Consider the following 23495-nt stretch of genomic DNA (forward strand, 5'->3'; position numbering starts at 1 on the left):
AAGAGTAGAGATATTCATGTACATTTCCACATAAAACGTGGAAAATGCGGTTGAATGAGTAATGAAACTTTCTGCCTATAACCACATTCTATTCGCTTTCCACGTAGGACACTTCCCACTTATGGAGAGAGAATACACAAAGGCTATAGATGTGTGTACAAGCTATTGCTCAGCTGGTGAGGTGATAGACAAAGTAAAACAAATACATTCATTGCAATAGCGCAATTGACGGTAATAATCAAATGAATTGACACAAAAAAATTGTTACCATCCCTCACAATAGATATATTGTAATAAATATTTGGTGTACACTCATCTTCATGAAATTGGCAAGTAACACTACTGCTAAGAGTTTGTTTAATTTTACTGCATTATTTCTATCCTCCTCCTCTCTCTCTCTCTCTCTCTCTCTCTCTCTCTCTCTCTCTCTCTCTCTCTCGTGACCACAAGTTGGGGTGCTTGCATAAATATCGATTCGATACTTTTTACCATACACACACTACCCGATGCTTCGGGCATTAACATAGTGCGTAAGTTGGTGTTTTGAATATTCTTCATAGTTTAAGTTGCATTATATATACACATTCTTAAATTTTAGAATCAGTTCCCTGGATATTGACAATGCTCGATGGAAACCACCTCCTTGAGAATCCTGCTTTACATTACGCTCTTAACTGCGCCTGCCTGAACAGAATACTGTGTTACGAACAGGTTGTACATTAAAATGGCGGAGGTATGTTTTCCTCGACCAAGGACCTCAAAGTAATGTACCATGTATCAAAATTCTGTATCGAGACTTATAATACCTGAAGGAACCAATGTATTGAGTAGACTTAACCCATACACCTTTTAAGAAGTTCCGTCCCTAAGAACTTTCAGAAATCAATGGACCCATGAAAATTTACTGTATTACAGGATATACAATGATTTTCGAACTTATTTTCCCGTTTGGAGCAGCTTAGAAAGGACTGTTACATTCTGCCTAAATGCGATTTAACTGACGCTGTGCACCTATAAACTGGACAAGCGTTTGCCGGGTTTAAAACTCGCTGATTATCCACATTTGATGGGCACTCGTTTGCAGAAGTTTTAGACCATGCTCAGTACGGAAATTCGAGACTGTTGGGTGGAAGAGCTGCCAGCTCACAGGAAGATGTGGAATGTTAATATGTGTGTTATAAATTCGCCAAATCTCAGCTAGAAGAATTGCAAGAAGGAACAGAGCTAATTGTTGAAGCTATAAAGAGATAATTTACATGAAAAAGTAGATATTTATTGAAATACGAGAATATACCCGTTTCGTATTTGTCAAATTATTTGTTGGGGAAAGAATTAGACGTTTGTGATTTAGATTTAAATTTGAAGTTAAAATAAAGCTGGATGTTCTTAAAACTATACCAAGCAAACACTTTTTGTGTGCGTGACTATATATGCAAAATACATAGTTTGCCCTGCCATAAGAAGAGATTCTAAAAAGTCTGCTACTTACAGTGATCTACATGTGGTATTTGGATGGTGACTAACAGTAATGTAACGTCAGTTTGTAGAGTCTAGGGCAATTGTTTGCCTTTTCTCTGTGAAACGAAGTCAGGGTAAGAATAGTACTACTCCTACATACGAAGCAAAATGTGCAACAGTGACAGGAAACTAAGTTATGTGTAATTAAAGTCGCAGAAATGAGGCTTATTTGAGCACTGCTCTAGAAAACTGTTAATCAGCCTGCCTTATAGTATTGTCATCAAAAACTGCTGGCCTTGAGATATGAAGTGCTTTTATCTCAGACTGTCAGCACAATTTCGCGATCGTTCGACAGTACACCTGTACATGGAGGGTACTTGATACCTCAAAACTACACACATGACGTCGGCAGCCACAACATTAGAGTAACTTCAAGAAAGTAATCTATTAAGGAAGAAGAAGAAAACGTGGAGCATCATGAGATGCTATACTAGGAAATGCTAAGGTTAGAAACGAGGAAGACTTGTAGGTGGAGGCGCTCTATAAGGAGAATCAAATTGGGAAGCTGATAAGGAGAATCAAATTGGGAAGCTGATAAGGAGAATCAAATTGGGAAGCTGATAAGGAGAATCAAATTGGGAAGCTGATAAGGAGAATCAAATTGGGAAGCTGATAAGGAGAATCAAATTGGGAAGCTGATAAGGAGAATCAAATTGGGAAGCTGATAAGGAGAATCAAATTGGGAAGCTGATAAGGAGAATCAAATTGGGAAGCTGATAAGGAGAATCAAATTGGGAAGCTGATAAGGAGAATCAAATTGGGAAGCTGATAAGGAGAATCAAATTGGGAAGCTGATAAGGAGAATCAAATTGGGAAGCTGATAAGGAGAATCAAATTGGGAAGCTGATAAGGATAGATAGTTATTCCCTGTGAGTACTGGCGATTCTTCGTGTTTGTGATGTCCCTTTTAATACATAGCGGACAAATGAATATCTAACTAGACTCATTTAGGACTGCTACTAGCACATTTTTTAGAACAGTCGACTTGAAAAAATTGTTACGGTACAGGAGAACTTTGCTAGCATTGATATTACGTTAAAGTGATTGAATGTTAATGACTCATTACTGAAATAGCCTCGAAAATTAGACATATAATAAAAATATTAGAGCAATTTAAGATTATAGCCATTACGTTCTCCCCTGCTGAATGTTCCATGCACTTGTCAAGTCAGCCTTATAGCGGATGGAGGTAGCACTTTAGTTCAGTATGGATTCTGGCCGATCACTGCAAGATGTCATTCTCGTGTGAGGCACAGAGATGCTGGCCCCCGTATTCTGAACTGAGCAGTCGGGACAGTGTCTCAGCACAGATCTATCTCTCTAGGCGAGCTGTAGTAGTTCTTGCCACATGCTGTTACACACGAGAGGCTGGGGGTGGCGACAGTTTAGACACTGCAGACTATGTGTAGAGCAATTCGTGGTAACAGACTTTATGAACATGATTTGGACTATTACATTGTATTTTTAGGTGGTTTCAAATAAATTACGTCCCTACCCTATTCTGATACTGTCCCTAGTAGTGATAGTAGCAGCACAAGGGCAGGAAATTGTTTCGAGTGCAATTTTTAAATTTTTCTTACCTGCAGGAATATGATCTTTACAGTGAAACGGACGTAGCACGTAGCAAGAGCGTATTTGTTGATGTTTGAAAATTGTTTATAGGAGAATATCTGTATTTGTTACAATATTACAATATTGTGATCATTAAACACTTGTTGTCGTCGTCGTCATCTTCAGCCCAGAGACTGGTTTGATGCAGCGCTACATGCCACTGCGACCTTCATCCTTCTGAATCTGTTTAGTGTATTCATCTCTTTGTCTTCCTCTACGACTTTTACCCTCAAAGGCGCCCTACAATACTAAATTGGTATTCCCTTGATGCTTCAGAATATGCCTACCAACCGATCCCTTCTTCTAGTCAAGTTGTGCCACAAATTTCTCTTCTCTGCAATTCTATTGAATACCTCATTAATTACGTTGTCTACCCATCTAACCTTCAGCATTCTTCTGTAGCACCACATTTCGAAAGCTTCTATTCTCTTCTTGTCTTAAGTATTTATCGTCCATGTTTCACTTCCATACGTATCTACACTCCATACAAATACCTTCAGAAACGACTTCCTGACAAATCTTTACTCGATGTTAACAAGTTTCTCCCCTTCAGAGACGCTTTCCTTGCCATTGCCAGTCTACATTTTATATCTTCTCTACTTCGACCATCATTAGTTATTTTGCTCCCAACTAGCAAAACTCATTTACTACTTTCAGCGTCTCATTTCCTAATCTAATTCCGCAGCATCACCCGATTTAATTCGGCTACATTCCATTATCCTCGGTTTGCTGTTGATGTTCATCTTATATACTCCTTTCGAGACACTGTCCATTCCATTCAGCTGCTCTTCCAGGTCCTTTGATGTGACAAAATTACAATGTCATACAGAAAAGCTGCATGCCCTCGGGAAAAATTACGGCTATACTTTCCCCTTGCTTTCAGCTGTTCGCAGTACAACACAGCAAGGCCGTTTTGGTTAGTGTTGCAAGGCCAGATCAGTCAATCATCCAGACTGTTGCCCCTGCAACTACTGAAAAGACTGCTGCCCCTCTTCAGGAACCACACGTTTGTCTGGCCTCTCAATAGATACCCCTCGGTCTAGTATTCTCGAAAGTGGGACAAGTTCAAAAATATAGCAAATTATCACAAAACTGTAAATAGCAATGGCAAGTGATCTTACGTTTGAGTATTTACATTTAATGACGAATACTCTCCTGCCAAGCGTGCTGACCTAGAAGCTTTAAGGCGGCCACTTTGGATAATTGGTGGTATTAAGTATTTGCCATAGCTTTTAGGGAAAGTGAAGGGAAGGAATTTGTTTTCGCACCGTTTTTATGTCATCCTATTGGCCTAGATCAATGGAAGGATGATTAACTCTGTCTTCGTATGTTCAGTGTGATGGATGACTATTTTCACACCATTAGTTAGGTCGTAGAACTGTCCTACATACATGAATGGCAGAAATGGGATCCTTACCTTGACTCGTTATAGGTATTACCTTATATCATGACGTCGAATTCAGCACACACGATTGCTTAGATGTGTCTGTGGGTTGCATTGTGACCTTGTCTTTGAACTGTCTGTTCCACTATTAGTGCAGATTGCCTATTCAGCTGGCCCTGGTCCAATACTCACCTTCCTATATCTCTAGCGTCCGTAGGTATCATGGGATTCAGCTCATGCTGTTCGTCATTTGTTTAAACTACTTCACACCATCGACAGGTGACAGCAGCAGTAGCAGCAGCATCATCAGAAAAGTGAGTTACAATGGCATGCAGCATGTCGGGAATTAAAAAAAGGTAAGTATTCTTATCTTTTGCAATTTCACACATTTAGAAGGATACTTTTATTCGCAAATGGTTCATTTAAGCTGTAAATAAATATCTCTAGCAAGAAACTACTCTTCATGAACAAAATGTTCTCCTTAATTGCAGGTATCATCCCTGATACCTCGAGACTATTACTATAGATCTCCTGCCATTGTTTACTTGGTTATAGTGGCGCGTGTGTTTGTATCTTCATTTTTTGCTAAATGTTGTTCTGTTTGCTGTCGTTATCCTGTATTAAATTGTGTGTTTCTCTTACATGTAAGTATATTGGGTATTTATTGTGTTACTTTAATGAAAATAATGAACCCAGTAATCCCAATTTTCCTTGCTGTAGGCTTAACTGATGAACTTTTGGCAGTCTAAGATCCAAATATTTCTCACTTTAATTTGTCTAAAGATGAGCGTGATATAGCTGGCAGATCACTAACTCCAGCAGCTGATGACTAATCATCTGAATCAGATAACAATGGAGTACCTTTGAGTGAGATTCAACAGAGGTGCGAAATGGAGACATGGCGGTAAGTAGTTGCTAGATACAAATTTGTCATATTTAACGTATAGTTTGAAAAGATTAAGTTATTTTACTTTAATTTCTAGGTTTAATCCTGAAGTACCAGAATTTGCAACACCTGAAATTCCAACTGTGAAGTTACCGTTTGAATACTTCACGCAATATATTGACGAAAGATTATTTGATGATATGGCTTATTAAATAAATTTACGTCATGTTACACAAACAGTAAAGTCAATGGACGGTAGTGGAGCAGAATTAAAGTTTTGAGTGGTTAGTATGCCGATTGCATTATTGGGGTTCCCTAGATTGAGAATGTGCTGGGAAATGAGAACACATCCATTGATTGCAGATACAATTATCAGGGACATGTTTTACCTGGTAAGAAATAATCTGAAACTGGTTAATGATAATGCTGTATCAGAGGAAATCAAACAAAGTGGCAGTTATTGGAAGATACGACCACTCGACCGACTAAGAAATGCATTTCGAAATCATACCCGACCAACTCATGCACCTATAGATGAGAAGATGATACAGTTAACAGGTTAAGCAAGAAAGAGACAGCATGTAAGGGTCAAACCTCACTCAGTTGGCTTTAAGAACGTTGTGCTATCTACATCTAACGGTATACTACTTTTTGATATACCAAGAAAGGGTAAAGATATCGTGTCTGGAAAAAAATCTAGTACCTGACAACTTTGATATTGCAGGGAAAATACCCAATGACAAGCAGAACTGACAAATGGACAGTACACGTGATCCACAACTTCATAGATTTTGCTGTTGCAGCAGTTTGGCTGGAATATAGCCAAGCAACGCAAAGTAATAAATTTATGAGAACGGACATCATGCAATATTAAGCTTTCAAGCTTGTTGTTTGCACAAAGTCTTATTTTCTACTGTTTGTCAGCAAGAGCAAAGATCAGACTCAATCGATGATTATGATGAGGGTGCTGGTGGTGATGAAGGTCTATCAGCAAAACGGGCTAGAGCACCAAAAACTACCATCTCTGCCATTCAGGGTATCAAATGCTAAGCACATGCCTCAGATGAACAACATACAGAAAAATAGATTAAAATGCAAATTAGAGGGTTGTAGCCGTCTAAAGTTTGTACGATGTAGCACGTGTCAAATGTCCCTGTGCTTTGCGTCTGAAAGAAATTGTTTTTTCCTTTTCACAAGAATTGATTTTGAACCTATGTTACGTTTTTCAGACAAAAATAGGATTATTTTGTATGTTAAACATTTTGTTTTAACGCTCATATGTATTACTTTGTATTAACTTAGGCCGCGGGTATCACATATGATTCATTAATTAATCATTTCACTCATTACTTAGTGTCTTGACCTCATTTCCTCATTCATTCTTACGCAGTTGAAACTTCATACAGATGTCTCCATCCACAGCAATCTTCGACCTATGATAACAACTGAAAAACCTTTAAAGTAGGGAAAAATGAAAATAAAATTTTCCCTCCGTATTTTTGTCTTATTTGTGTCCTTATCGCTTGTGAATATCACCTTCAATAAAATCGAACCTTGGAACAACAATCAGGACTCTAGAGGATACAGCAGGCAGGCCTGTCAGCACATTTAGACAAATGCAGGATGACATTTATTGAACTATATGAAATGCAATCGTCATAACTTCTGTACAGTCAACCTCAGGACGTTACAACTGCACGATTGTACATGGGTCATGATGGAAATTAGGATGATCTGGTTTAGAGACGAAGCCCACTTTCATTTGGATGGGTTCGTCAATAAGTAAAATTGGCCCATTTGGGGGACTGACAATCCGCATTTCGCTATTGGGAAGTCTCTTTACCTTTAACGGATGCCTGTGTGGTGTGCAATGTCCAGTCACGGAATGATCTGTGCGATATTTCTTGATGGCACGGCGACTACCGAACGGTACGTGAAGATTTTACAAGATGATTTCATCCCCATTGCCCAAAGTGATCCTGATTTCGACAAGATGTGGATCATGCAAGACGGAGCTTGACCCCATCGAAGAAGTAGAGTGATGTCCTGGAGGAGCACTTTGGGCACCGCAGTCTGGCTCTGGGGTACCCAGAGGCCACTAGCATGGGCCTAGATTGACCACCATATGTTCCGTATCTGAACACATGTGACTTCTTTTTGTGGAACTGTATTCAACACAAGATGTACAGCGATAATTCCGAAACCTTTACTGAGCTGAAAACAGTCATTCAGGAGGTCAGTCATCGACAGCATCGTTTTTCCGACACGTCAGCGGGTCAAGCAGAATTTCGCTATTGTCTGAGCCGCATCATTGCAAATGATGGCAGGCATATCGGGCATATAACAATTTAGATCCGAATATATGTAGTGACACGTACATGTTTAACAAAGTGTGCATGCCGCAGTTTCTAATTATTTTCATATAGTTCAATAATTGTCATCCTGAATCAGCTCCATATTGCCACATCTAATTAGATCTCGCCTGCTGATAAGCAAAGTGAGTTGCTGTCTCTTCGCCTTGCCAGCAATAGCAGTCCCGGCGTCAATTTCATGCACATATTGATGGTTGTCACGTCAAAACAGTGCCCTCATTGAGCCCCTGTAGGGCGTGCTAAAACCTTAGAGAGATTCTCTATCCAAGTGGATATTTTCACTATGTCTTCTAAAACCCTGGAGTTACTGATCTCTACACATGCTGCCCCTCGTTAAACCGAATGATTTGTAATTTTCATTATGCTGTACCTGGTATCGGCTGCTAAAAATCTAAAAACTCACCTGAGGCCTCATTGTAGTAAACAGTGATGCGCTCCAGCTGCAAGTCGGAGTTACCGATGTAGACACCGTTTGAGTCTATGCCATGCTCTCCAGATATCGTTTCCCAGAACTGAAATACGGGCAAAACACGTCACATTGTAAAAGTTGTCGTAAGTAACGGTGTGATTTTACCACATTTACACATACTTTCACATCTATGTACATAATTTGCGGGCCATGGAGTGGTGTGTGGCGGAGAAGAGAGACTAGAGAGTGTGCCCGTCATTTGGTCCTTGTTTGCACCTGTAGAGGGACTGTAGATACAGGCCCATACAGTAATTTAACTCAGTTTCCTTGCCAATGAAGAGAGGAAGCACAGTTATTTCGATAGCTGCATCACGATGTCAAACAGGTGGAAAGTTGCTAATACATTTGTCAGTCAATTCTCCCACCAAAGTATACTATGAAATGGTAACTAGTTTCCATCATTGCATCAGTGTCTAAACTATCAACTAACGGTTGTTTGGTTTGTGGGGGTTAAAGGGACCAGACTGCTACGGTCATCGGTCCCTTTTTACAAATACTAAGAACACTCACAGAGAATAAAAACGATCAACAGACGTTAAGACAGACGACACAGAACAAGAGAAACGTAGACAAAGACCAGACAAGACGAACTAAAATCACACAGAGTGTGACGGTGGTTGGCCGACCATACAAACAAAAAGGGATAAGCCAACCACCGAGATACACATTAAAAATCAGACAAATCGTAGGCCAGAGGCCAGAATCAACACAAAAACACACACACTTACATTAAGCGATAAAATCCCCCTGCCCGAATAAAGCGCAGAACTATGTCCGCTATGGAAGAGTCGTCAGATAAAAGCGCAGAGAGCGTATCAGGCAGCGCAAAAGTCTGCCTGAGAACAGTTAAAAGGGCGCACTCCAACAGAAGATGGACCACCGTCAAGGACGCCCCACAACGACAAAGAGGGGGATCCTCACGACACAGTAAATACCTGTGCGTGAGTAGGGTGTGGTCAATGCGGAGCCGACAAAGGACGACTGATTCCCTGCGGTTGGCTCGCATGGATGACTGCCACACAGTAGTCGTCTCCTTGATACGGCGGAGTTAGTTTGGCACAGGCAGGTTGCGCCAATCAGTGTCCCATAAATCGAAAACTTTGCGGCGTAATAGTGCCCGCAAATCAGTCGCCGGGAGGCCAATCTCCAGAGATGGTGCACTAGTGGCCTCTTTCGCCAGGCGGTCAACAGTTTCATTTCCAGGTATCCCAACATGGCCCGGGGTCCAAACAAAGACCACAGATCTGCCACAACGGGCAAGAGTATGCAGGGACTCCTGGATAGCCATCACCAGACGAGAACGAGGGAAACACTGGTCGAGAGCTCGTAAACCGCTCAGGGAATCGCTACAGATAACGAAGGACTCAACTGAGCAGGAGCGGATATACTCTAGGGCTCGAAAGATGGCGACCAGTTCAGCAGTGTTAACACTGCAGCCAGCCGGCAGCGAACGTTGTTCAGAATGGTCCCCTAGAGTTAGTGCATAACTGACACGACCAGCAACTATCGAATCGTCGGTATAGACAACGCCAGAGCCCTGATACGTGGCCAGGATGGAATAAAAGCGGCGTCGGAAGGCCACCGAAGGGACTGAGTCCTTCGGGCCCTATGCCAAGTCCAGCAGAAGGCAAGGGCGAGGCACACACTATGGGGGTGTACGCAGAGGGGCCTGGAAAGGAGGTGGTACAGGGAAACACCGAAGCCCGCAGAGAAGCTGTTTGACGCGTACGGCGATCGGACAGCCTGACCGGGGCCGACGTTCTGGCAGACGGACGACTGACTGCGGGAACAGGACACGATAATTTGGATGCCCGGGCAAGCTAAAAACAAGGGCAGAATAAGCAGCCAGTAATTGTTGGCGTCGTAACCGCAGTGGAGGGACACCTGCCACCACAAGTATGCTGTCCACAGGGCTGGTCCGGAAGGCACCAATGGCAAGGCGTATCCCGCTGTGGAGGATTGGGTCCAGCAGCCGCAACGCAGATGGGGACGCTGAGCCATAAGCCAGACTACCATAGTCCAGACGGGACTGGATCAACGCCTGGTAAAGCCGTAGGAGAGTAGATCGGTCGGCGCCCCACCTGGTGTGGCTCAGGCATCGCAGATCATTTAGATGCCGCCAACACGTCTGTTTAAGCTGCCGAATATGAGGCAGCCAAGTCAACCGGGCATCAAAAACCACCCCCAAAAACCTATGTAACTCCACCACTGTAAGATGATCGCCATCAAGATAAAGCCGCGGCTCCGGGTGAACAGTGCGTCGCCGTCAGAAATGCATAACGCAGGTTTTGGCTGCCGAAAACTGAAAACCATACGCTACAGCCCAAGACTGCGCCTCGCGGATTGCGCCCTGTAGCTGACGGTCAGCAGCTGCAATGCCAATAGAGCTGTAGTAAAGGCAGAAGTCGTCAGCATACAGGGAAGCGGAGACAGAATTTCCCACGGCCGCAGCGAGTCCGTTAATGGCTATTAAAAACAGACAGACACTTAGAACAGAACCCTGTGGCACACCGTTCTCCTGGACTTGGGAGGCACTATATGATATCAACTAACGTAGGTTAATTCTTACAGAGAAGAAAACAGCATCCAGCCACTAATAGTATTAATTGTACACAGTAGTAGTAGTAGTAGTAGTAGTAGTAGTAGTATTAATTGTACACAGCCACGGGCTCACCATATCAGTTTTAGACAAAATAGCAGTCTAAACTTTCATCGGCGCGCCTTCTGCTGAGCAGAAATTTCTCACGACACACTTAAGAGCACCTCCATACCTGCAACGGTACACATTAAGGTCTAGACGTTGTGTGGTAGAGGTTATATCGAGGATCACTATTTTCTACCCTCCACCCACTTTACTCTGTCCTGTTCTCAGATGGTGAACGTCAAGAAAGATCTGTAGCAGCATGATTACGATTGAATGAGCAGGGAACAGGCTGGAGGTACAAGAGCAAAATAAAAGATTGAAAAACATGAATAACAGATCCGTTAGGAAAGTATGTCACAGTGCCTTTTAACTTAGAGGGGAGAGAGAAAATTTGAAAGGATATTTTCAGAACGAAGAATCGGTAGCCAAATGGGGGATTTAAAAGAACTATTTCATAGGTACTGGTAGGACTACTGGAGGAAAGTAAGGAAAAAAGTGAGACGTGAGGCAGTACAAGAAAATACAATTTCAGCGAAACCTGCTAGATTTTTTTTATTAATCTTCGGAGGATGGAGTGACAGGCAATTGAGACTAGAGTAAGAGAAAAAGAAGTGGGAGTGGAAATTCAACATCAGTAAATATTAGAAGATATCTTTTGCATTGATTTTGGAGGATATAAGAGGTAGCAAGAAGGATGGAGATTAATTTGAAATAATAAAAGAATCCCTGTTAATTTATTACTTTTCCAGTATGCACGAAGAGACAGCAAAAGAGAAATGTCATGCTTTAAGATTCTTTTAAATATGATCTTATTTCAATAGAAAACTTTGCTTTAATGAGAACTCATTCTATTATCTCTAGTTCGATACTATTCTGCAGCCAACTGTTCTACTGGCTCTCACTGTCAAAAATTGAGCAAAAAAGAATCATGCTTTTTGGCATGGAATCTCAGGAGCCGACATAATAGTCATAGATGTGGACTTCGTCCCATGCTCCAAGAGTGCAGTCTCAATGGGCATTAGCTGTAGTCAATTGGTATCTTAGTTATCTATCAGTGATTAAGCTACCTCAGCACACGGTTTCTCCATGCGATTCGTATCGGCAGCTAGTGTGGTTGTGAGTCCATAACGTTAATGCCCATGTCGAACAGCTGGTGTCTAACGAATGCGGTGTATGCAAAAGACAATGATGATCTTGTAATGTGAATTCTCGTTGACTGTTTAGTATTTACATTGAAGACAGTATCAAATACGTCACTATATTTGTTTTCAACAGTTCCCTCAATTCTGAATCACTCTTAGCACCTTCCCAGAAACCCATCCCTAGCATGAGACAGACAGCCACCAACTCCTTGTCGTTCCTACGTATTCTTCACGATGTCTAGTCCGTAGCGGTCTGTAAACTATTCTTTGATCGTCACAGCTGCTGGAAAACACCTTCTGATCAATGAAAATTAGGTTTCTCCAAGCCGCATTCAAATGGAGCTCCGCGAATGAGAGCCGGTATAAAGCATTTTCCTGACTGATTCCTATTTTACATCGTATCTTCGTGCGTGCACACTGACAACCCAAGAAAAGACTCGGGTTTCATGAAATGGTCTAGAAACTAAGTACTATGAACCGATCCCACATAAAACTGTAACTTATGAATATAATCACCAAATGCCTTTACAAACAATGCTACTATAGCACAAGTCTCTGAGTCATGTCACGCATAATATCCTCAGTCGAGATGATACACTTTTCCTTTTACGGTACAATGTTGTTGTTGGTGGTGGTTGTGTGTTTAAGTGGCTAAACAACGGGGTCACCCGTCTCTCCTCACTACGAGAGAAACATTTCATAGGTAAGAATCTAAAACAATGGTGACTAGGCTGCTTGAACTAAATAAGCAATTCAAAGAGTTTAAAACGTCGTGATAGTAGTTGTACCACAACAGATAAAAGAAAAGAGAAACCACTCAGCATCTTGTAACAGGGCGGCTAAGAGCACAAAAAGGTGAGGGGGGAAGAAAGGAATCTGTGGTTGCGCGGTGGGTACCCGCCAAAAGGGAAGGCAGTCGCTTCCACAACCGCTCTTAACATTGGAAGTGGAAGAGTATTATATGTGAGAATAAAATCCGCTCTCCCTCAGGAAATGCAACTCTTTGGCAGTGGTTGCACGTCATCCATAAGCACTTAGGTACTGAGATAGGCAAGCTGAGACAGTGCCGCGGATCAGCCAGAATGGTGCACTCCAACAAGAACATGCGCTATCGTCAGTACGCTACCGCATTTGCAGTGAAGACCACCCTCCTGACACAGAAGGAACTTGTGGGTGGGTCGTATGGTCAACGTGTAGTCGGCACAACACAATGGCATCTTTCCGAGAGCCTTCAAACGCTCTCTACTTGTTTTGGGTCGTAGTAGCCTGCCATTCCAATTCCCAGAGCCTAAAATTATTGCCTTGGAGTTGTAATCTGACGTATGGGCCTAGTATCCCAATGTCAAGCTGATCTCCTGTATCTGTGTATTTAGATAGACGGTCGGCGAGTTCATTTGCTGGGATGCCTATGTGGCTCGGCGTCCAGATGAAGCTCACTATCTGTCCAGAGCAGCAGAGGTCAGGCAGTAGCATCCAGATATTTGTGACCAAATTATTTATGCGATAGCACAGGGTTATGCCTTTTAAGTAACTCGTGGAATCACTACAGATCAGAAATATCGTCGTGACGTGACATTTGACATACTGGAAAGCCTGAGATACGGCAACCAACTCTCCAGTGTATACACTGCAGGCAGTAGACAGTGTGTTTCTCATGTCTACCTGCAAGTGCAAAATTAACCGACTCTTGTTAACTTTCGAACCATTTGTCTAAATGAATATCGAATTGAAATAATAGTGGAAGATTGAAAGAAACACGTGTCTGAGAAGGGTAGAATTAACATCGTTCTTGAGGCCACAAGAGGTCCATCCCTATCGCTGGAGACAGTACGGCCCATGGGAGATGTCGAAAGGGAGCTGTAGGAACACAGACTAACAGAGGGTAACAGACGCTGTAGAAGTTTCTTCAGTGGAAAACAGTCGGATCCCAGTTGGTCTTTCCAGTTTTGGACTATGGACAAACAGTTTGAACTGCTGATTATGGAACAGTTATTGCTTTGTTTTGCTTTAGAGCGCAAAAACAACTGCGCCCGCTGGTCGTTCGCTAAAACGGCTGATAAATCAGATGGAAAACCCGAGCTGGAATGTAATTTGTTAAAAAGGGCATTCAGCAGGAAGCGGTAGATAGTTAAAATTTAGGCGCTATGTGCACAATGTGGTGGGGTAGCGCCACTTGGCAAATGACGATAGCTAAAAAGGCAGTACCCAATACATAGCCAAGTTAAAATAATCTCCTCCCAACGGGAGGACCAAGAGGTGGTCGTCGAAAGCGCTGAAAGAGGCTTAATAAGCTTATTCCCATGAAGAGAGTACCATTGGCGATGCCAAAGGTACTCCACCTCCTGACAGACAGCAACGAAGATAACATCGGAGAGAATATAGGTACTCGCGGGCTGAGGTACAAGGACTGCAGCCTTGGTAGCTACATCAGCAGCCTCGTTTCCTGGCAGACCGACATGACCAGGGACCCCAGAAACATGACACTGGCTCCACGAACAGTGAGCAAGTGACAGGTTTCCTGTGCCTGCTGCACTAACGGATGAGCTGTTTGCAGTGCACATAGCCTTTGGAGGGCACTGAGTGAGACGTTTGGAAAGGCTGTGTCGTCAGATGTACTACGTGGCCTGATACAAGGCAAAGAGCTCAGCTGTAAATACTGAGGAGTGTGCCGGAAGCTGATATCTAAAGACACAGGTGCCAATGACGAAGTCACTCCCGACCCCATGGTCACTCCGAGAGCCATCAGTGTAGAAAAGAATACTATGGCGAAGTTTCATGCAAAGGTCATGAAATTAGAGGCGATAGATCGAGGCTGCCGTAGTGTCCTTAGGAAGCGAACGAAGGCAAAGGTTAACAAGGGTTCACACCCACCGGGAATGGAGCAGGTAGTGTGACAAACATGATAGCAAATGCTGAGAGTGGACTCCAGGAGGTAACCGATAAAAACGACGAGCCCCATACTGATGGTCAATGGAATCATCAAAGAAGGGGGCACAGGATGAATGGCCATGCATGGCAGACAAACGGCATGCATACCAGCTGAGGAGGAAGTCCCGGCAATAAGACAGTGGTATGAAACTTCCTGGCAGATTAAAACTGTGTGCCGGACCAAGACTCGAACTCGGGACCTTTGCATTTCGCGGGAAAGTGCTCTACCAACTGAGCTACCCAAGCACGACTCCCGCCCCGTCCTCACAGTTTTAGTTCTGCCAATACCTTGTCTCCTACCTTCCAACTTGACAGAAGCTCTCCTGCGAACTTGGCAGAAGTAAAGCTGTGAGGACGAGGCGTGAGTCGTGCTTGGGTAGCTCAGTTGGTGGAGCACTTGCCCGTGAAAGGCAAAGGTCCCGAGTTCGAGTCTCGGTCCGGCACACAGTTTTAATCTGCCAGGAAATTTCATATCAGCGCACACTCCGCTGCAGAGTGAAAATCTCATTCAGGACAGTAGTAGTTTAGCAGCTTGAGCATACAGACTCTTAACTGGGCTGGTGTAGAAGGCGCCCATAGCCAAATGTATGCCATGATGGTGGATGGTGTTGAGACAGGCTAAGAGGGATGGGCGTACAGATGCCTGAACAAAGCACCCATAGTCTAGTTTCGAACGGACAAAGGACCGGTACAAACAGAGAAGGGTGGTTCGATCGGCACCCCAAGAAGTAACTGAGAACACGTAGGGCATTGAGGGACCATGTATAGCGGGCTGCCAGGTAAGACACATGAGAGGACCAAGAGCTTCCTATCGAGCATGAGACCCAGGAATTTAGTAGTTTCAAGGAATGGAAGGGCAAGTCGCCCAAGATGTAATCGTGGGAGAAACCATTTGCGCCGCCAGTAATTCATACAGACGATTTTGTCAGTGGAAAAGCGAAACCCATTGTCGATGCTCAAGGAGTAAAGAGGATCAAGACAGCGCTGAAGACTCCGCTCAGTGAGACAGATCCATGGAGAACTGCAATAGATGGTAAAATCTTCATCAAAAAGGGAGCCAGAGATGCCCCGTGGGTGACAGGTCATTATAGGGTTACTAGTAATAGCAAAGAGGTCGACACTCAGGACAGAACCTTGAGACACACTGTAGATTAGATTAATACTTGTTCCATAGATCATGAATACGACACTTCGTAATGATGTGGAACGTGTCAGGTTAATAAAAGATGTCTGTACAAGAAATTACATTACACAAAATATTGCATGACACTAATGATTAAGTTTTTTTTTTTTTTTTTTGCTTACTTTATATCTAAAAATTCAGCCAATGAGTAGAAGGAGTTGTCATCTAGAAATTCTTTTAATTTATGTTTAAATGTTTTCCTGGATAAACGTGTATGACAAGGCAGAACCCACTCGCACCCTGAAATCTCGGTCTTGTAAAAACGCCTGAAGAAAACATGGCACGTGCTCACGGAAACCCCTCGTGTAAAGAGTATGGAGGATACCAGTACTTCAGCAGGTGTCATAGGCCTTCTCCAAATGGAAAAACACTGCCACAGTCTGTGATTTCCACAGAAAGCCATTCATGACACGAGTGGACAGAGTAACTAGATGGTCAACTGCAGAACACCGTGCTCTAAATCCACACTGTGCATTCGTCAGTAAATTGAGAGACTCCAGCGAAATTACCAGCCGGGCATGAATCGTACGTTCCATCACCTTGCAAACGCAGCTGGTAAGAGAGATGGGGCGGTAGCTAGAAGGAAGATTTTTGTCGTAACTGGGCTTAGGTGTGGGTACGACGGTAGCTTCAGGCCAGCGTCTGGAAAATGTGCCTTCTACCTAGATGCAGTTGTATGTGTTAAGCAGAAATTGCGTCCCTGCAAGAGAAAGGTGCTGCAACATCTGAATGCGGATGGCGTCTGGCCCTGGGGCAGAGGATCAGGATAAACAGAACATGATCTGGCCCCCTCATCGTAAAGGCGGCATTGAAGTACTCACGATTCTTAGAAGAGAAGGGTACCGCCCAAGCCAGCTCCTCTTCGTTTCCAATGGAGGAAGACAGGGTGACAGTGGGAAGAGCTCGAAACTTCGGCAAAATGGCGGACCAAGGTGTTGGAGACAGGAAGAGGGTCCACGATAACATCGTCTGCTACGGTCAGGTCGGAAATTGGGGAATGGCTCTTGGTGCCAAAGGGCTGTTGGAGGTTGGCCCACACGACAGAGGAAGTGGTGGAACTGTTAAAAGAATTAGTGAATGAAATCCAGCTAGCTCGTTTCCTAACCCGAAGGATGAGACGACACTTTGCACGCATCTGTTTATAATGAATGCAGTTTTCCTTCATAGGATGACAGTGAAAACGTCGAGAGCTCGTCTCCATGCGCGAATTGCATCGCAGCATGCCTGAGTCCACCAAGGGACTGGAACACGACGTGGTATAGAGGAAGTGCGAGGAATGGAAAGTTCTGCATCAGTAAAGATAACATTGGTGAGATAACCCACCTGGTCATCACAACTGGGGAAATCTTTCTTCGAAGGTCGCCAGTGAGTAGCAAAGCTGCCAGTCAGCCTTAGTAAGCTACTATCTGGGGGTGCATGTGGAAGGGGTAGGAGTCAGCAAACGGAGAAAACACAGAAAATGGTCGCTCGAGAAGGTGTCAGAACGGGCCACTCAAGACGATGGGGAAACTGGGCAGTGCAGAAGTATAGGTCCAAATGGGAATAGGTGTGCAAGGAATCGGAAAGGAAAGTGGATACTCCAGTGTTAAGGCAGAAGAGGATGAGTTAAGAAGGTCAGTGACGAGGGCACCTCTGACAGCTCCTGAGAGAATCCCAGAGTGGATGATGCGCATTAGAGTCACTGAGTAGCAAAAATGGGGAGGTAGCTGCCCAATAAGCTGAAGGAAGTCTGGCCTGGTGACATCTAAGGACGAAGGTACGTAAATGGTTCAGAGGGAGAAAGGCAGGCAGGGAAGGGAAAGGGAACTGCAACAGATTGAAGCCAGGGAGTCAGGGAGATGGGTTGACTATGAAGGTCATTCCATGTAGGCAGCATGACGCCCCCATGGGACGGAATGCCGACCTCAAGGGGAAGGTCAAAACGAATCTTAAGTAATGTGAAAGCTCAAAGCGGTTGTGAGGGCGCAATTTAGTTTCCTGATAGAGAACAAGGGAATGCTGCGATGCTAAAATCGGCCGTAAACCCTCTGTGGAACCAAAGGCCGTGGACGTTCCATTGGAGGACATTCATGAGGAGAAAGAGATGGAGGCGTGTCAACTTGGTCTCCGAGTCGCTACTACAGGGCACAGGAGCAGGAGAATCCTGCTCCATGAGGTACACAGAAGCATCGGCTTGCTCGTGCGGTCGGTCTGTGGAGTCAAATGCTGTGAAACGGTTGGTGGTGCGCACCGACGAGACAGAGGGCGGCCAAGCTAAGTACCATGTGGCGACACCATCGAACAGAATCTTCAAGTTGGTGAAGGAAAAGACTGTTTGCCTTTGGCGGACTTCTTCGAGCCTTTCTGGTTAGAGGAAGTCTAGAGTGTTTGGCTGGGGGGACGGAGGGACAGAGGAAGTTGTCATGAGAGTACTACTTTGTCTTTTCCTGCCTACTGGTTGTGTAGTTGGCGGCTTCGCCCCTTGAGGCGAGAGTGACGGTTTGTTGCACAGCAGGACGGGGGGATAGCGATGCTACCTTGACACTAGGCGACTTCAAAACCTCAGAGCCGAATTTCAGGTAGCATGTCTGCATGGCCATGTCCTTCATGGATCGAGGGGTAAGAAGAACAAAACTGTAGGTGCCAGACGGGAGAACACAGGGTTTGCGACTAGCCAGTAACTTGCGATCTACTGGATAAGGCACTTTTTCCATTACCCGAATCTCTTTGACAACCCACTCATCTAGGTACATGGGACAATCCCGAGAGGAGGCGCAGTTGATACAGCGGGGAAGAGGAGGTGGACAATCGCCGTCGTGTGTATCCCTGCCACAGGTTACACATTTGGCTGGGTGTCAACAAGATATTCTAGCGTGGTTAAAACGATGACACTGGTAGCACCACATCGGGTTCTGAATGTATGGCCGGACTGTGGTAATTTCATAGCCTGCTTTCATCTTTGACGGCAGCATCAGTCTATCAAAGGTGAGGAAAAAGAGTGTGCGTGAGCTCTAAGGAAGAATCTACCTCTTTCATTACACAATGGATGGCAATGACACCCTGACCAGGGAGGTAAGACTGTATTTCGGCCTTGGTTATACCGTCGAACAGCCTGGTGTTAATTACACCACAGGAAGAATTCAAAGCTCTGTTGGCCTTGACATGAACAGTTAGCCGTGGAGAAGCGAGGCAGTAAGCAGTAGTTGTGTTTGAGAATCAGAAGCCGTCTCCAAAAGCAAAGTGCCAGTTTGTAAGCGAGAGCAGGATTTCACAGGGCCAGCAATTGCAACAACACTTTCCTGAATAATAAAAGGATTGACTGTGGTGAAGGACTGACTTCTTCAGTACGTGAAACCACAAGGAACTGTAGTGCAGCTGGAAGGGTCTTCGAATCAATAGCCTCATTACGATTACGTTTTGTAGACGTTGATTGGGAAGATTGCAAGAATATCCCTCATCGTTGGCAGCATCTCCGATGGTGCGCTGCTCCTAATTGGGGGCTCCCGCCACAAGGGGGAGCACCCGCCTTAGATGATTGTTCACACCTCAGGTCACACCTCCCGAACATCTGACACAGCGACTAATCTGCAATTTGGGAAGGTTGCAGCTCAGGCGCTTATCCCTCCCTGGGCCAGGCCTGTACCAGGCGGTACATGTGAACCCCACCTGTCGACCTGGGGCTGTGAATTACACGTTACCTAGTCATCCGTTACGTGTGAGACCCGTGGGCCAGCCTTCAGAACCGCACAAGAAAAAAAAGAGCATTCTCTAACGCTGAAGCGGAGGAATGAGAGGAGAAGGGAAACAAAGAAAGGAAAAGGGAGCCAAAAATAAAGGCGAGACTGTTCGTAGACCAGCGACAGAATGCAGAACATTGTCAAGAATTCCCAGACATGTTTCCCAAGGGAGGGGAAAAAGAACAGTAGGAGGATAGACACGCTGTACGGAAAGGGAAAATGTTGCAAAGGCCTCGTGGTAGCGAAGCAGGAACCCGCCAAAGAGTGGCGAGTCCTCTGGGGGGATTGTGGAACAGTGTTGAGTGACATGGGTGGGTAGGCATCTCTCAGATAGTGACTGTGTAACTTGTCAGAAGCTACTGTCGCCTAACCCACTGTGGTGTGACACCGGCTTCCACAGGGCTCGCCAGCGTGGTGAACAGCCTCTAGCAAGCTCAGTACCGACAGTGCTGCCGACCCACAGGCAACGCATTTATAGTCCAAGCAGGATAAATAAGTGCTTTGTAAAACCCCAGAAGAACTGTACGGTCCGCGCCCTGTGAGGAGTGACTAAGAAAACAGAGCATTCAGTTTCTTAATGCAAGTTGTCGTAAGCTGACTGCCATGCGAGGGCCAATTTAGCTTGTAGCCGAAATACCTACGAATTGGAATGAGTTAACCATTTCTAGTAACTGGTCACCAAAATAAATTTCTGGGTGTGGGTTCAAAATTTGGAGTCAACAAAAATGCATAACTAGTGATTTTGCAGGGGAATATTGGTGGCTGTGTGTCAGGGCCAGTCATGGATTCTCCTGACAGCCCCCTGAAGCTGGCGCTCAGTGGTGCACAGTGACGCAGAATCATAGCGCAGGCAGAGATCCATGTACAGTAATGGAGGAGCTCTTGGACCCACTACATTTACAATACCACTGGTGGCGATAGCAAACATCGTTACGTTCAGAGCCGATCCCTGAGGGACTGATTTCTTGCACATAGTGGTTGCTTGCTAGCAGTCGAGTCTATTTGGACAAAAAACAAAATCTGAGAGATAGGAAATTCTGGATAAAAATGGGTAAAGTGGCCCATAAACTCCACTAATGCCGTGTGGTGTCACCCAGGTGGTATCGTATGCCTTTTGTAGCTCAAAGAATACAGCTATCACATGTTGGCGATACGCGAGAGCATTGCGTGCTGCCGATTCCAAACGAACCAGGTGATCTATGGTGGACCAGAAACGCTTTGGAATCGGTATATGCCCTCAGAGTTCAAGGCACCAACAATGATGGCACCTGACCATATGTTTGAATAGCTTACACAGCCCATTCGCTAAAGAGAATGGTCGGTAATTAGTTAAAATATGTGGGTCCTTACCTAGTTTCCGGACAGGAATAACAATAGTTTACCTAAATGGGAGAGAAATATTTCCTTCTGCCAATTGCAATTAAAAAGCCTGAGGATATGTTTCATGCTGTCGGGATGAAGATGTTTGAGCGTTTAGCTGTCAATTTTGTTGCGCCCAGGCCCCACATTGCGACACACTGCCAAAGCACTGCGAAGCTCCCATACACTAAAAGGGCATTGTATAATAAAGAGCCATGTGCGCGGAAAGATAGCGGGCGGCACACAGTAAGGTGTTTCCGAGCCAGGAAATGAGGATGGTTATTACTGCAAGAGGAAACTTCACCAAAGTGTGCTACGAAACATTCGGCAAGTACCACGGGATCACTGCAGATGTTGCCATTGACAAGGATGCCAGGTACTGCCATGGGTGATGGATGGCCTCAAGTACGGAGTTTAGTTCATACTTGGGACGGTTCACATAGTTGAGGCATACTGCTCCCAACACTCCAGCTCCCGTTTCCTTATTAAAAACCGCATTTCGCACGCAGTCTCTTGAATATTGTTAAAATCATTCACAGAGGGATTGCGCTTGTGTTGTTAAAGCGGTGTCCCCTGATAGCTGTGGCTATATCTTGGGACCACCATTGCACCAGTGGTCGTCGGGATGAGCCGGAGGAGTATGGTATCGCTGCTGCTGTAGCATGATTAGTAGTTTCAATAGTATCCTGTATCAATTTGTCGATATTCATCACACGACTAGCTACAAAAGTGGCTGCAGAGGAGAAAGCCTACCAATCAGCTTTCCTAAGCTGACCAACGTGGAACATGTTCTAGATGTCTGAGTGGAGAATGAGAGAACAATACAAAATGGTCGCTGTCACAAAGATCGCCATGGGCGTGCCACTGAATCAGGGATAAGATACTCGGGCTGCAAACTGCGAGATCAATAGCTAAAAACGTTCTGTGGGCCACACTGAAATGGGCTGCAGCTGCAGTGTTGAGTAGGCAGACGTCCAAATTCTTAAAGTAGGTGTTCTAGTACTCTGCCTCTGTGAGAGAGACCGTCGCCAGCCCACTGGGGATTACGGGCATTAAGGTCCCCAACGAGAGGAAGGGGACAGGGAGCTGTGACCCTAACAGTTCATGATAATGGAAAGGTACATCTGGGGATAGATGAACAATACACATTGTCATCCGAACTGACAGACACTAACGACTGCGTCTTATAGTGCAGTGGTAAGGGGCACCTGTTCACTGAAAATATCAGAGCATATGAAGGTACTGACCCCACTGGCCGTTCTTTCTACATTAACGCGATTGGTACAGTAAGGGCGGGGAGGTGTATGGCCATAAACTATGTTTCCCAAAGCGCTAAGCCAATTATGGAATAAGTAGCCATTAGATTACGAGGTTCGGTCAAATGGCGATAGCAGCTATTACACTTCTACTGAAGGATCGTTGGTGTCAGGTCTGAGAAAGTGGCGAATGGAAACTATGGGTGTGATTACTTTGTGACCAGGCTGTGGTCCATGGTCCACCTGACTTCGTGATCTGTCGTCCGTGTGTATAGGCTCACCTGCTGTACGGCTGGGGAGCAGCACGTCTGAAGACTCAAAGTAGTTTACCTTCCTGCTTATTCTTCTGAGACGATTTCCTCATTTTATCTCCCGAGAGCAAAGAGAACCATACTTATCTTTGGCCCACAGCCTGTGGCTGGTGGTCCTTGTCTTTAAGAGGAACACCTTGACAGGTGTTCTCATCCATGGTACCAGAGGATGACAAGGCATCTCTGGCCACAGAAGTGGTGAGGAGAAAGCGAACTGTGTGGTGCTCGGAATATGCCTCATAGATATCACGATCAAATACAGAGCTGCAACGTACTGGTTAAAGATGGGGAGACTAGATAAGGTACACACAATAACTGGTGTGCCAAAACAGACGATATGTCACCTTTAAAGTTGGCATTTGGATACATGGCGAGGTGAGTGGGATGTAAGTGATAAGCGATGTAGACTGCACGACTTCCTTCCTGGTAAGGGAGCGGTTGAGAATGAAACTTATCAATCATAGACGCGGTATGGTCCATTTCTTAACTGGACAGACCTTATCCCACGCACTTAAACCGAGTGAATCTGAAGCAGACATCTACATGCACATGTAGGGAAGAAGGTTCCACAGAACCAACTGTCTTTCCTGCGGGCAATACGCGAACAATAGACATACACTACACTTAGACTACACAGGTACAGACATATTCACATAAAAAAAAAAAGAGACGGACAACAAAGGTATTGACAAACGGTATTTCAAAAACAGCACATG

The 23495-nt window shown here is 44.7% G+C and overlaps 1 protein-coding gene across 3 annotated transcripts in view; it reads right to left on the minus strand.

The window, feature by feature from the left end:
• Window positions 1-23495, minus strand: part of LOC126298806 (tubulin beta chain-like) — a 131364-nt gene that overhangs the window by 100666 nt on the left and 7203 nt on the right. For all 3 annotated transcript variants that reach the window (XM_049990271.1, XM_049990270.1, XM_049990272.1), the window contains exon 2: window positions 8175-8283. In XM_049990271.1, the coding sequence (XP_049846228.1) occupies window positions 8175-8283 (109 nt within the window). The remainder of the gene's footprint in view (window positions 1-8174; window positions 8284-23495) is intronic.

This window comes from Schistocerca gregaria, chromosome X, assembly GCF_023897955.1.
Source record: "Schistocerca gregaria isolate iqSchGreg1 chromosome X, iqSchGreg1.2, whole genome shotgun sequence".
Lineage (NCBI taxonomy): Eukaryota > Metazoa > Arthropoda > Insecta > Orthoptera > Acrididae > Schistocerca > Schistocerca gregaria.